The sequence below is a fragment of the Talpa europaea genome (assembly GCF_964194135.1).
Source record: "Talpa europaea genome assembly, chromosome: X".
NCBI classification, from domain to species: domain Eukaryota; kingdom Metazoa; phylum Chordata; class Mammalia; order Eulipotyphla; family Talpidae; genus Talpa; species Talpa europaea.
The window spans coordinates 69,530,570-69,546,224 of record NC_140081.1 but is presented as its reverse complement, the minus strand read 5'-3'; the positions used below and the strand labels follow the sequence as shown (position 1 = coordinate 69,546,224).

The window sequence follows — 15,655 nt, the reverse complement described above, 5'->3', positions numbered from 1 at the left end:
GAGCCATGGTCAGAGCTGGCCTCAGTGGGGCTGGAGGCACACGGCACCTGGTGGCCCTTCACTGGGGCTGGGTGTAACAATGCAAAGGAGAGGAGGGCCTGCAGCAACGTTGGGATGCAGGTCCCAGCTGCTGCAGGGTGAGTCTGCTGGGAGCCCACCTGATGTCCTGGCACTCCATGGGCCTCTTACGCTGAGAGTGGTGGGCAGTTTTTAGAGCAGCCACACTGGCTGGCCTTTAGACCATACACACTGAGGCAGGTGGTGCCAACAAAGCTGGTCATGCCCTGCTGCTTGTGCCATGGGGATCCAGTTTCAGTAGCTCTGACTGTCATTATATGGTTGTGGAATGAACGGGTGAGGGACAAGTGGACTGGAGAAGGATGTCGGCCATTTGATGAGATCAGGACCCAAGGCTAAGAAGAGGCTTCATAGGAGCTACTCTGGCAGTCTTCCAAGTCTCTGGGTAGCTCTTGGATGATTGGGGGACTGAGACAATAGGATAATCTTTAAGCAGCTCTTGCTTTCTTTAAAACGTGCAATCATCTTGACCGGGGGAACAGAGATTGAATAGACCCTGGGTGGGGGATGATACTATTCATATAAACATGTCTCAAACGTAACACATTACTCTCCGTGCCCAGCAAGCTGTTGTTGGCTTGTGAGTACTGTCTTTTTCAAAAGTCGTTTCTGGCAGTTTGAATAGCTAGCTTAGAACAATTAGAAGCTTTGAATACTTTCAAGCTAAGGATTGGGATAAAAATGTTTTGACTCTATAATTTCTCCTGGGGTTTCCCTGATGTGCTGGACTAATTATCAGATATAATTAGGAAAACTGAGATGTGGGGAGACTGCAGGGAGCAGCATACTTTCCCAGGGATCCTCATTTCCTAGTGCAGAAAAGTTTGGGGAGACTCTATTGTGGAGGAGCAGCAATGCAGAGGGCACTGGAGTGCAGAAAGGATCCTGGGAACATGACTTTACTAGCACAGTCTCAAGCCTATGGGGAACCATTGTTCTTGATTAAGTTTTCAGTGATCAAGACAGTTTATTTCCCCCTCCTGATTCCTCAGGGAAGAACTGTATTCTGGGCAAACTCCAGACTCTTGGCCCACTTTCAGCAGAAGTGAAATTTCTGTGGGTCTAAAGCAATTAAGAACTGCTGTCCTTCTTTTAAAACTCATGAAGATGAGGAAAGGAACTTCCACCCCTCAGTCAACCAGAGTTTATCTACCCTTGGCTGGCAGATCTTTCTCTTTTACCTCGGGCTAGCCTCATTGGCCCAGAGCTGAGCTAAGAGCACGCTGTCTTTGAAGCTGTCTTGAGAAAAGGTGGCATTTGTAGGATCATCTGTTGACTGACTCTTATTCAGAGGGGGCCATTCCATTTTAACATGATCTTGAAGTTACTCTTGATGCAGTGGAATCAAGACTCAACACAGGGGATATGGAACACTGTGACACTGGATCCCTTTCCTGCTAGTGCCCACAGCAGAGACCTTGACTCAGGTATTTTGAGTAAAGGAGAATGCTCAGACTAGAGGAGATGGCTCAGGTGTAAAGATTTATACCCTCGCCAACATGATATGAAGCTCATACTCACAAGGCCATTGAATGTTTCTGCTTCCTCCATAGGTAACCTGCCTCCATGATTTCTTTGGCGATGATGATGTGTTTATTGCCTGTGGTCCTGAAAAATTTCGTTATGCTCAGGATGACTTCTCTCTGGATGAAAACGGTCAGTAGTAACTGGGTTTTATTTTACTTTTAAAAAAAGATTCATTTATTTATGCATACAAGAGCTGGGGTGTAGGCCAGAGGTGCAGGGGTGAGAGGATTCACCAGAGACAGAGTGGGGAGCAGAACAGGCAGATTGACAGAAATACACTGCTGAGGGGAGCAGCGGGTGAGTCAGGAGAGGTCTGCTGTTCCATGAGGTTATCTCCCTGGCCGGGGATCGAACTCGTGCTGCAGTGGCTGCAGAGAGCTTCTTAGTGCTTAGACTTAACCCCTTGCACCAGCAGGGAGGCCCAGTAACTGGGTTTTATTGATCCATTGTCCTCCCCCCTTCTATTCCTTAGGATTTGAGACACCGAGCTCTTTTTCCAGTGGTGCTCCTATGGGCTAGAGAACATTCATTCATGGTCTCTCAAAGGCAAATAACATTTGTTTGTTAGTCTTTCTCCTGCATATTTGTATACATGAGTCACTAAGTGAAAGGTTGATTGGTTGTACCAGATGCCCAGCCTCCAAACTCAATAAAATTCATTATTGACTCCAATAGTGACCATATTTCTTATGCCACATGTTGTGACACAATCACACCACAAGGAGGAACATCTGGAACCAGAACTTGGATGTTGCATGTGTGCATTTTTCTCTAGTCAACATCCTCCACGTCAGTGGTTCCACTTTAGAAATATTTTCCACTGTATTCCTAGTGTCAACTCTTTTCCCTTTCCCCACCTCCTGGCTTGGTGCCCCTTCCTCTGTTTTGTGACTCAAGATTCCAGCAGGTTGTTAATCTCAGAAAGGAGGTGAACATCTACCCATCTCCTTCTGGGAAAGTCCAAGCTCCAGGTATAAGCTACTGTGAATTAGCTCACACAGCAACACAGTTAGGATATGATCCTAATGGAAAGACACATTCAAAACTTATGTCCCACTTATGAGGAGGGAAAGTGGAAAAATACAGAGTTGTACTAATATAGACTTATAAACACTCCGGAGACAAGGATTCTGAATGAGGTGGCTTTTCTGCTGTGGTCCTTTTGGGAAGAGGCAATTGACTATAAGAGTCAAACAAATCCTAGGCTATGTCCAATTTCCTGTACTTTCTACATCTCCAGCTGTACACAGTGATCACCAGAATTTGTCAAGCAGAACAAGAAAAACTCAACTTGCCAGAAAAGATTTCCTAACTTTTCTAGGTAATTGATATTTCAATGTAGCTTTAAGTAGGAGGAAACACGGAGGTGTCCAAAGACTGCCTTTACCTTGGTGTTTGTTCTGCTATTTTCTCCCTTTGTGTCCCTAAGCAAGAGGCTAAGATCTTTGTATTCTCATCAGCAGAATGAGTGTGTTGATCTTCCTAATGAAGTTAGCACCCTCAGTGCCTAAAAACACCAGAGTAGGGGTACTGAGTGGCCTGCTAGGAATGGAGCTTTGAATGTGTCAAGTCTGGGATGAGGGTAAGTAGCAGGGACATTTGGCAGACTGTCCTACCCACCATGAGCCTTCATAATTTCCAAATGACAGTCACTACTGGTCCATTTAGTCATTAAATTGGCATATGGAATTACGATAACATGCACTGAAAATCGGAAAGCACTCTATGAATACAAGATGGCAGTCGTGGTGATAATGCTTATTCAGATAAAATGAACATGAAGTCCCTAACATGCTTATTACAATGTGGCATATAATGAACAATAAATGGTAGCTCCCCCCCCTTTATTTTTTTTTAAAGATTTATTTATACAAGAGCTGGGGTACAGGCCAGAGGCTTGGGAGGGTAAGAAGATTCACCAGAGACAGAGCTGGGAGCAGAACAGGCAGACAGACCAAAAGCACTGCTGAGGGGAGCAGCGGGCGAGACAGGAGAGGTCTGCTGCACCATGTGGGTATGTGGGTAGCTCCCTGGCCACCTGAGAATCGAACCCACACTGCAGAGGCTGCAGACAGCTTCACAGCACTGTGCTCAACGCACTGCTCCACTGGCCCTCCCTCCCCCTTTAAATTCCTCATGGAGGCTTCATCTATTTGGCTGTCAATCCCTTCTCTAAAGAAATTAATGAAACATCATGTCAATGGGTGTTATTCAGAGACATGACTGGGTTGTCCACAAATGATTGAGTTGACTATTAAATTACCTACCCGACCTGCTTTTCAATTCCTTTCCCTGTGCCCATAATCCAGGGATTTAAGCACCTCCTTTAGCCAAGGTGATTTATGACAATTTCTGCCAAGCCTCTCTCCAGAACCAGTATTCCTACAAACAACGAGGACACTGTGCTGTCTTTTGCACTGTTCCTTCGGCCTGTGGTGGTTATTCCCATTTCCAGGGGCTGGGAACAATCTAAACCTTCTCTTCTGACTCTACTAAATCATCTATGTCCTTTGCTTCCAGAATGCCGAGTCATGAAGGGAAACCCATCAGCCACCGCTGGCCCAAAGGCATCTCCAACACCTCAGAAGAGTTCAGCTAAGAGCCCCGGTCCCATGCGCCGGAGCAAGTCTCCAGCTGACTCAGGTAACGACCAAGACGGTGAGTGCTCTTCTCCTATCTGTGCACGCTGACTTTATTTATGGAGGCCAATCGCTCTGCATGCAGAGGAATGAGTTCCTCGTGAACATCATTGTGTCTCCATGACCCCATGTCTATCAATTCGTAGATTAAACAGTCAAATTTGCTTGGCGTCATGGAGACATAGCCACAACCTTGATTCTACTCAAGTGGATGCAGATCAGTCTGGCTTGTTTTGCCATGCTTGCTGTAGTGTTGATTGTCATGGTTGTCTTCATGGTCGTTATATTCAGCATCATCCAGCAAAAGCATAAAGGAAGTAATCAAGTCAAACATAAATTTGATATAGAAAATCACAATCAGAAACAAGGATTTAATAAAACATGCCATCCTAAAGTATCATCATAGTTGATGCACTTGAGCTTCCAACTTGACTTTGCACAGCTTACGTGTCAAAACCAAAGGGAAGCAAGATGAATTGCATCTTTCTAATAATGGGGAAGAAAGGATAGGCCAGACTCTTAGAGGAAACAGAGATTTGCCATACAGGGTTTTTGTTTAGTGGATGGTGAGTAATCTATAAAACACGATCTTTGCATCACTGCCAACCCATGAACAATCAGCCTGTGGCAAGAAAAATGTCATTCAACTATGCATGAAGCCAAACACATCCTCCAGCATGGCTTTATAGATGAAGGCAGCAATGTGTTGGTTTATGCTACAGTGCAAGGGTTCAGGAGCCACACTTTGAGTTACACTGTTCTAAAAGGCAAGAGGTCATGCAGGTCCAAGTTTAGAAGCTCATTTGACTCATACACAGACAATTTTAGTTCCTCATGTTCAGGAAATGATATGGTCCGGAAGACTTATACGTCTGCCCCCCCTGGAGCTCAATGTTCACCAGAAAAATTCTAGCTTGAGAACCCGGGGGCACAGAGCATAAGCATTTTCTGTCTCCATCAGTTTGCGGCAGCTTGACCAACTTAATTGGCTTTGAAATGCCTGTGGGGACAAAAAGTAAGGCAAGTGGAATCAGCCTGTCCTGCTGGCATCACACTGCTAGCAACGTGCATATCACAGCATCTCTTTAATTTTAGGCAGAAGAAACTAAATGATGAAAAGGCAAATCGGGCTTTCACACCTCCATGTCTTGCATACCCTGTTCCCTATACCTGGATTGCCATCCATGTAACCCACCACTCTTTGCTTGAAAACTCCTATTCATCCTTCAAGAGCACAAATAGAAACAATGATTTAATTCTCTATAATATCATAGCATGTCCTCATATCTCTGGGATAATATTCACCACACTGTGTTGTAAAGTACGTCTTCACCTGTCTACTACCTTAAGTACTGAGCCTCTCAAGGGCAAGGTATTGTGTTCATTTTTGAATCCTCAGTACGAAACACAGATCCTGGGTCCTAGAAGATTTTCAAATAACTGTTTGTTAATGACAAGATAGATACAAAAGAGTACCTATTTTACCCAGCATGGTGCTAGAAGCTTAGTAAGCTTTTAGCATATTGTTAAAGGGATAACAATGTCTGTGGTCAGTGACATTTTGGTTAAGTATATAGAACAGCACAAGAATCTAAACAACCTCATATTGCTGAAACTCTGAAGACTGAGATTTTAGCCCTTGGATTGAAAATGAAATTGTTAGTACAGGTTCACAGATTCTAAGTAAGGCCTTGCAAAGCAATAGGCTTTGCAATACCTGGTCAGGATTCATAAATTCTGGCAATGATTGCTTAGCTAAACATCTTTTTCAGAAATATCACTGGGTATTACAGGGATTCTAAGCTGTATTACTTATATCTTGCTATGAAAAAAATTACTCCAAACTTTAATGGCTGAAAAAAAGAATTTATTATCTTGCAATTTCTATGGGCCAGGAATGCTGGAATAGCTAAGGTGTGTGGTTCTTTTAGGCTCAGTTGCAGGCAAGGTATTGGTAGGGGCTGCAGGCATCTGAAGACTCAACTGGGACTATGGGATCCATTTTCAAGATGGCTTTTGGGAGGACTGTCCTTCCAACAGGGAGGGAACAAGGAAGAAGATTCAGTGCCTTTTATGATATACTCTCCAAAGCCACACACTGTCACTTCTATTTTAGTCTATTCATTAGAAGCAGTTACTAAGTCAGTCCAGCCCACATTCAAGAGGAGGGGAATCAGGCTCTACATATTGAAGGGTGGAGTATCAAAGAATTTATGGACCTATTTTTAAAACAGCACAAGCACATAACCCATTAGTTAAAAATGCTGTGGTGGCAGCAGCTTGAAGTAGATTCTCTTTGCAGACTGTAGCCAATTTGGTTACCCACCAGTAATTTAACACAGTTTAAACATATGCCAAAGCATTGATCTACAGAATTTCACTTCTACAAAATATGAACCTCTGTGATTCTTCTAAGATATTACAGACATAGGAGGAATGCATTAGGAATGCATTTGTCAATTCAAATTGTCAAATGAGTGTCAAATTGAAAGGAGTTACAATAGATTCAACCCAGGCTTAGGCAGGCAAGATCTGCTCTTGCTCCTTCAAACTTCCCTTGCTAGTGAGAAGCAGTAAGGATGTAGCACACACACAGGATAAACAGAGTAACCAATTTGAGGGGGCATGGCAGTGCCACACCTGAATTGCACCTAAACTTGGAAGGCCCAGCTACACCACTTTCCAGTTTCACAGTTTTGTGACTCGGACTAAGTTTCATCTCCAAGACTTCATTTCATTTTGGATAAGACAGAATTTGCATGTCTATAGACAAAAATAATTTTCCATTGTTATCAGTCATTTTTAATTTACAGAACTGTGCAATAACTTCCATAGAATGGGAGTCAGGTAACCAGAAGTTTGTGACAGAGATAATGCATATTTTTTCATTAGCATAAATTCCTCCTTACAGACACTAAGAAGACTTATTTCATAAAGTGCCAAGCTTTTTCTGAGCTATTAGCAAGGGACTTATGCAGGTTTAATGTACATCTGATCAAAGAATAATGCCATTGGGTGGGACTGAAATTCTTTGTTCTATTTTTAGGAGATGGTAGTACCACCCTGTTTTCATTCTGTGTTAATCTGTCTTGGGTCTGGGACTTGCGGATGGATTCACATTCCTTCATTCAATCTGAATAACTAAAGGTTATGGAAGATAGGATACTTCCAGCGAATTTTAACTACTTTTTTTGAAGACAAAAGAAAGTCCAAAATGACCCTCTCTAGCAAGAACTCAACCAAATGAAGTATTGGCTCAGTTCAGGTTCAATTAAAGGAATGTTTTTATATTCTAGTTCATTAAAAATATGTGTTTGATTCTGGTTTAAACAATGTTGGTAAATTAAATATATATGTATTATATATGTACATATGATCCAATTCATGGTTCAGTTCTGTGTTCAGTTTGACTTGAGGCTTAGTAAATTTATGCTATTTGGTTTAAAATTTGTGTTATAACTTCATTCCTATTCCTTAGTTCATAACTTGTCCCTTTCCTCTTTCTGCCCCAAATTCAAGTTAAGGAAGGATTTGGTGGTCCATATAACATTGCTATAAGGAGCTCATTTTCACTAGGCAGAACTGATGGACTCTTAGAATCCCAGCCCAGTTAACAATGTCTGTCTTTAAAGTCAGTCCAGGCAGTGGGGTTTCTCTTTGTTTTTGTTATTGTCTCTTTTGCTGTGCAGAAGCTCTTTAATTTGATGTAGTCCCAGCTGTTTATCTTTGCCTTCACTATCACTGCTTTGGGTGATGTGTCTGTAAAGATGTCTTTGATGTGCATATCACGTAGTGTTTCGCCTATATTTCCTTCTATGTATTTTATGGTTTCAGGTCTTATGTCTAGTTCTTTAATCCATTTTGAGTTGATTTTTGTATATGGTGTGAGGTAGTGGTCAAGCTTCATTCTTTTCCATATGATCCAGCAATTCCACTCCTAGGTATTTACCCAAAGGACACAGAAACATCAATTCCAAAGAGCACCTGCATCCCTATGTTTATAGCAGCACTGTTTACAATAGCTAAGCTTTGGAAACAACCCAAATGCCCAAAAATAGATGACTGGATCAAGAAGATGTGGTACATATACAACATGGAATATTACTCAGCATTCAAAAAAGATAAACACATGCAATTTGCAGCAACATGGATGGCGCTGGAAGGGATCATGCTCAGCGAAATAAGCCAAAAGAAAAAGAAAAATACCGGATGGTCTCACTCATAGCAGGAATCTAGAAAACTTAAATAAGGGACCAGGAAAATGAATAACTATAAGAAAGTGAAAATCAAAATCAATAAAAAACTATGAACCAGAGACACTCTATGGGGGGTGGGGGGTGGGGAGGGGAGGGATTGGGGTCAAAATAAGGGGGTTGCAATTGTATGGGGAATATAAAAATAAAATTTATTTAAAAAAATAAAAAATAAAAAAATAAAGTCAGTCCAGGGACTGCGGTAAGCAGATAAAATCTGAGCGCAGAAGGCTCCAATGGGATGTTTGAAGAAAGTTTATGCACTGCCACATTTTGATTAACCCAGGACTTGCCATCTTGATAGGCAAAGGTAAGCCTGGAATTAGAACTAAATGTAGTTATTTCTAGCGTGTCTCTTTGTTAACCTTACAGTCATTAATGTGTTAAATTTTCCCTTTATCTAAGTACCCTCAATGGAATTGAATTGAATTAAAAGGACAAAGTCGCTAGTTGCTGGGAAGGAATCTTTTCGTTTTCTTTATTTTTTAAAAGAAGCCTCCAAAAGAGCTAATTACTAGCCCTGGAAGGTTGAGAGTGTGGTAATATGACAATTAGTTTGCTATTCCTCCGCAGTAAATCATTGTCGCTGCAAGACAGTGTTCCCCAGCTCCTTCCCTTAACCTATGTGCGCCTACTCCTAAAAGTCAAACCTTTCCTGTTCCCAAAATCCCAAAAGGGGGATTTTGAAATCCCCTTTTCAAAATGGATTTGAAAGGGGAGGTCAAGGGACATAAAACAGTGTGTGTGTGCGTGTGTGTGTGTGTGTGAAAATTGTATCCCAGAGTCCTTCTTTTTTATTTTATTTTTTTACATCATTGTTCATTTTTGAACAATATTTGCTTCCCCCCCACCCCCTCAGGTGTAGTCCCCATAGAGTTTCCTTCACCAATGCACCCGTGCACCATCACCTCAGTCCCCTGTGCTCCTCCCTCCCTCCCTCTGATCCCTCTTCCTCCTCCTCCCCTGCAGGATGTCTCTGATTTATAATTGCCTATTTTTGCTTTGTTGTGTTTTGTACTGTTATTATTCTTTTACACTGATGTCTTATTGGGTTCCCCTATATTGCTGCTATAAGTGAAACCATCTGGTATTTTTCTTTTTCCTTCTGACTTATTTCACTGAGCATAATTCCTTCTAGCTCCATCCACATTGCTGTGAATGGCATGATTTTATCTTTTTTGATTGCTGAATAATATTGCATTGTGTATATTATGCCACATCTTCTTCATCCAGTCATCTATTTTTGGGCATTTGAGTTGTTTCCAGGCTTTACCTATTGTAAATAGTGCTGCAATAAACATAGGTGTACAGGTGTTCTTTTGAATCCATGTTTTTGTGTCCTTTGGGTAGATCCCTAGGAGTGGAATTGCCAGGTCGTGTGGTAGCTCCAGAGTCCTTCTGTTCTGAACGCAGTGGGCCACTTTGGTTGTCTAAGATGGAGGGAACTGGCCATTCTGACCTTCCTGAATGTACCTGTCTAGAACAGCTCTGTCCAATAGAAATATAATGTGAGACAAAAATACAAGATTTATATGTAATTTTAAATTTTATGGTAGCCACAGTTAAAAGAAACAGGTCAAATTCGTTTTGAGAATATATTTTATTTTACTCAGTATACCCAAAATATTATAAATATTATAATTTTACCATATAATCATATGAGAAATTATTGAGATCTTTTACATTCTTTGAAACTGGATTGTATTTTATACTTAGTAGCATATCTCATTTCTGAATAATAACACTTCAAATGCTCAATAGCCACATGTGACTAGGGGCTACCGTGTTAGACAGCACAATACCTTGCTTCTCAATCTAAGAGAGGTTTCAAGATAACATATCTTTTTACATGAATTAAATGCTTTGCACTTTGGTTGCTCATCAATAGTATTATCACTTAGGTTAAAACGGGATAATTATCCAGTTTTTAAAAATTATTAAAGTAACATGGAATTGTAATATGTAAGTTTCAGGTGTATAGCATTATTATTCAACAACTGTATATATTTTGTAATGATTGTCACTAGAAGTTTAGTTTCCACCCACCACTATAGAATTGACCCCTTAATCCATTTTACCTACCTCCAAACCCCTTCCCCTGTCTGCTCTCTACTGGAAAATAGATATATAAGATGTGGTATACACACACACACGCATGCACACACACACACGAATACTATTTCAGCTATTAAAAAGATGAAATCTTGTCATTTGTGACAACAAGGCTGCACCTTAAAGGGATTATGCTAAGTGAAGTAAATCCAATGTATTTTTTTCAGATTAGGGAGTTAAGATATAGAGGTTTAGTGTCTTATGATCTTCCCAATATCACACAACTATTGAATCCCAAGAACCAGGGCCCACCTCTGTTGACTTCTAAACAGGAATTCCTTTCCATGTCCCTGAGACATGGTGAATAGAAAGGCCTCGCTCTCTGCTTCTCTGCTTCCTTCTGCCTTTCCCCTTTCTGGGCATCAATGTAGGAGGCAAGGGTGGGGGGTGGTACAGGTGTCATTCTCTTGGTGCTGCGTAGAGCACAACCATGAGTAATTAGTCACCTTTGCTTCCATTGACCAATCCTACACATTCCATTAGCTCTCTTGCTGTAATTCCCAGGGGAAGTGGTGCCCTTGGCAACATTATGGAAAGGGAAAACTTCCCTTGACACTTCCCTATTCTGAGTCTTTCTAAAACCCTAGTTTATGTCTAAGTAGAACTGTCCTATGTCTAAGGCAACTTTTCCATTGTCATTAGAGAGCTGCTTAGGAAACAGTTGGACCAAACATTATAATGGTGGCCACTGAGCACCACACGTGGCATGGGGTATTGTGGCGTTGGCTCATTTTCCTGCAATAGGAGCCCTAGCAGCATACCACAGCCTAGTACTTGTTTTTAAATACAATCCAATCTCCAAAGTTTGTGTGGAGTAACCTAGGATTGCTAGCCACTATGAGAAAAAAGAATAAGACAAATTACCTGTCCCTAAAAAGTTTATGATTTACTTGTAATCACTATATATATAAATTTAGCCCAAAAATTATTTATAAGTACTTATTTATCATTGTATGCCAGGCAATGGTTCTAATCATTTTACATTTATTAATTCATTTAAACTTTACAACAATCTTATAAGTAGGTACTATTATTCCCATTTTATAGATAAAGAAATTAGGGCATATGAAATTTAAGTGACCTACACAAGATCACACACCTAGTAAGTGGTGGAGCTGGGATTTAATTCAGGCAATTTGGCTCTGTATTCCACAATTTAACCACTTCACTGTGGGGGCTAAATAGGAGTTAATGGTAATAGTTTGTTAAAATGCCAAATGAATAGCACTTAAGAGCATAAGTGCTATTGGAAGTATTACAGTTCATAGGAAAAAGAGCTCATCGGGGTTTGGGTGCTAAGGAATGGCTTCCTGGAGAACTTGGACTTGAAGGAATATAATAGTTCAATTAATAAGAAAATAGATACTACTGGCAGAGGGGGAAGCATGAACAAGGAGCAGAGGTCATGGTGAATATGACATATCAGGGTACAGGGAGGAAGCTGTTACATCTACATGTCCAGCCCCAACTTTCCTTCTGAATGTCAAATCCATGAATGCCTACCTATAATCCTGCTTATATATGCCACATACGGTGTGTCTGAAAATCAAAAACCATTTTCTCCTTTCAATTCCTTGATGATAGAATCTTCTATGCTATGCTGTGCTACTCTACTCTCTTCCCCAAGTCCAACACCTTGGTTTTAATTCATCCTGCTCTTTAATTCTTACTGATCTTTAATTCCTCATGTCCACAATATGCTGCTATAGCTTTTGTCGAGCCTTTAAAACACCTCCACTTTTATCACACAGAAGCCCCTTCCTTTCCGACATTGTCTGATATCTAAATTACTCCACAGACTTCTAGTTGTATCTGCTTCATTTCGTATCTCTGCCCCTTATGCATCTGGTATGATGCTAACACATTTATGGTCCTAAAACATCATTTCTGTTGTGTTACTTCCCTGCCCCTGAACCTTCAATGGCCCCACAATGTGTTCACTGAAACCCCCCACACCCCAGAGGGGTAAAAAAGGAGAAGAACAGAGGTCTAAGGACTGTAATTTTGGGAAGCAAATAAATATGCAAAATAAAACAAATGCAAAACCCAAAAATGATGGTCTTCACTCAGGAACATTTCAGTCCTCTATTGCCTGAACTACCAGTCAGAGAATTAGTCCTCAGCCTGGGTAGATTGATTGTGGAGGGGCTGTCCTAACTCAGTGTCTCTATATTGTATGTTACTCAATTCCTTTGATTTCTATAATAGTAGCGGAAGTAGCATCAACAGAAGGTGCCGTTTATTCAGCCCTTTCTATGTGTTAGGAACTTGGCTATGCATTCGTTGTATAGTTTGTCATGTAACCCTCAAAGGAACAACAAATGATATATGAATTATCTCATTCAAATGTTGCATATGGGAATATTGAGACTCACAGAAACTCACAGTCACGGAGGTTAGGTTGTGTCCAAGGATACACATCTAGGAAATGGCTAAGCCAAGATTTAAAACATTGACTGGTTCCATGGTATGTGTCCTTTCCACAAATTAAGAGTAGTACAGTTTATTAGGCACTTAGTTCCAGCATCATAAAAGCAGTAGTGAACATTGACAACAGGCTTGTCTGCATTGTCAACCAGAAATATGTTCTCAGCAGAACCACTTTTGATAGAAAATGAACGGTGACAGCATTATCAAGCTTTAGAAAACAATCCCGGCACTTTGACCAGTTCTCTTACAGATGTCCTCTTCTTGAGGGGAACTGATCTGAGTAGCTATTGCAGGATGTGGTATACATATTTGTTTTGCAACAGGAAGAGAAAGACTCTCATTCCTCTTATTTAAAGCATCTACAACAGCGGGCTGTCCAAGGCTCTGTAGGGAATAGATTTAAAATCCCAGTTCCATCATCTGAAGCCACAGTGTCTCGCAACCTATGATTGAATTTGGGCTGAGAACCAGCCCTATGATCAAATCAGTGAACAACTCTTTCTGGACTCTCAGTTCTTGCTTCCCTAATGGAGGGGTCTGAGTAAAGGCACAAAAGCCTCCCCACTGAGCAGAGACAATTAGCCAAACCAATCCAGACACCCCACCCAAAGGCTCTTCGAAATGAATGTGTGAAAATGACAAGCTCTGTTTCTTGGCCTTGTTCTGAAGTAAGTTGAAACTACTTTGGTTCCACTTGGATGACTTTCCAGAAAAACTCCCTGTATATGTAGTAAGAAAATAGGGAGTCTTTTGACTGGAATAAAGGAAAGCTTAGAGCATCTTGATATGAGAAAGTGGTTGAATTGTATATAGAGATTTTCCTCTGCAAGGCATAGGCAAAAGGCCACAGTGGCAGATATGGGATGTGCTAAACATAAGGAAATTTTGAGATGAATCTGTGAGCAAACACGCAAAGCCACCATCCATTGAGGGAAGGCAGTTTACACCATTTAAGTGAGTCCTATTCTTTCTGAGTCTCTATATCCTGTGATTAAGAGATCAGTAATTCCTGATCACTGTTCATTGGGCTTATCAAGAGAAACATCTGAGTTCATTTGTGGTAAAAGGCTTGGAAAACATTTGTAGAAATACAACCATCATTATTAAGATGTCTCTGAAATTATTATGGCTTTTTTTGTTGTTGACTGGAGTTATTTTCAGTAAGCAATATTGCAAAATAGACATCAAACCCAAACCAGGAGACTTGATTTTGAGTTGAGCCCAAGCACCGGGATTAGAATGGGAAGGCAGGGTCTCCCTGGTGGCCTAGGGGCTAAGTCTCAGCACTCTCATTGCTAGGATCCGAGTTCGAGCCCTGGCCAGGAAGCTAACCCACATAGCGCAGCAGACCTCTCCTGACTCGCCATTACTCCCCTTTGCTGTGTATTTCAGTAGGTATGTGTGTTCTGTTCCCCACTCTGTCTCTGGTGAATCCTCTCACCCCACACCTCTGGCCTACACCCCAGTTAAAAAAAAGAATGGGAAGGCAGGCCAACTGATTGGGCATTACATTAGTTTGGTCTCTAGTCAAATGCTGGGTAAAAAACAGATGTCAAGTTGGTCTTTTTCTTGCTGTTCAATTCTGGCCAGGTGAACTTGAATCCAGTAAATATAATGACTTGTCAAACTCATAGCCCAGACAGTTCTTTAATCTTCACACCTGGACTTGTACTTTCACTCCCCTGACATGCAGCTGCAACCTGATTCCAGGGATCGCTCCACACAAAGGTTTCATAGTCTGGAAAGTCAGCATCGCATCGACACTGCTTGCTGAGTGGCCCTCCTCTGTCCCGCCACCCATGCCAAAAACTGGACTCTCCTTGTTCTTTGGGAACTGACTCCCCTCTCCTTTGTTCCTCACATGTGGGAAATCATTTCCCCAATAGATCTAATTCCCTGTAAAATTTACTTATCTACATGGCCATGTTTCTTGGGCTGGGCTTGTTCCATTCTTAATGGGTGTTCCGGGACCCAAGTTTCCAAAATGTTTAGAGGGAGGTTTTCCCAAACCCAAGCTAGGCTCAAGGACACCAGCTGGGTGTCCTACAATTTAACTCACATCTAACATTATCTACTCAAGGACAGCCTCATTCCACAGGGAAAGGGCTCAGTCAAAAAAGATCTCTCTCCCTCCTTCCCTCCCTCGCTCCCTCCCCCTTCTCTCTCTCTCTCTCTCTCTCTCTCTCTCTCTCTCTCTCTCTCTCTCTCTCTCTCTCACACACACACACACACACACACACACACTCATACACTTCAAATTCTAATTGCAAGGCCGGGCTGTAACTGACCAACCAGCTATATACATCAGAGTTTTCCTCAACAGCCTCCTTCAGTTCAACTAATTTGATTGACTCGCAGGACTTGGAAAAACATTCTACTTACTGGGTTATGGGTTTACAATAAAAAGATTTAACTTAGGAAAATCCAGATGAGGAGATGAATTGGGGGAGGCCTGGGAAAGGGGTACAGAGCTTCCATTTCCTCTCCCAGCACACTGCTTTCCCCAAATTTGCCTGTGTTCACTAACCTAGAAGCTCGATGAGCCTGGCCCTTTCGTGTACTTATGGAGGCTTCATTACATAGTAATGATTGACTAAATCGTTGGCAACTGGCGAT

General features: G+C 41.5%; 1 protein-coding gene across 2 annotated transcripts in view; it reads left to right on the top strand.

Moving 5' to 3' along the window:
• Nucleotides 1–15,655, top strand: part of DCX (doublecortin) — a gene marked incomplete at both ends in the record, with an annotated part of 110,817 nt that overhangs the window by 75,597 nt on the left and 19,565 nt on the right. The window contains 2 exons of one of the 2 annotated variants that reach the window (XM_084258782.1): nt 1,632–1,734; nt 4,126–4,248. In XM_084258782.1, the coding sequence (XP_084114908.1) occupies nt 1,632–1,734; nt 4,126–4,248 (226 nt within the window). Of the gene's footprint in view, nt 1–1,631; nt 1,735–4,125; nt 4,264–15,655 lie in introns of both variants that reach the window. The other variant, XM_084258781.1, reaches the window with a different exon arrangement.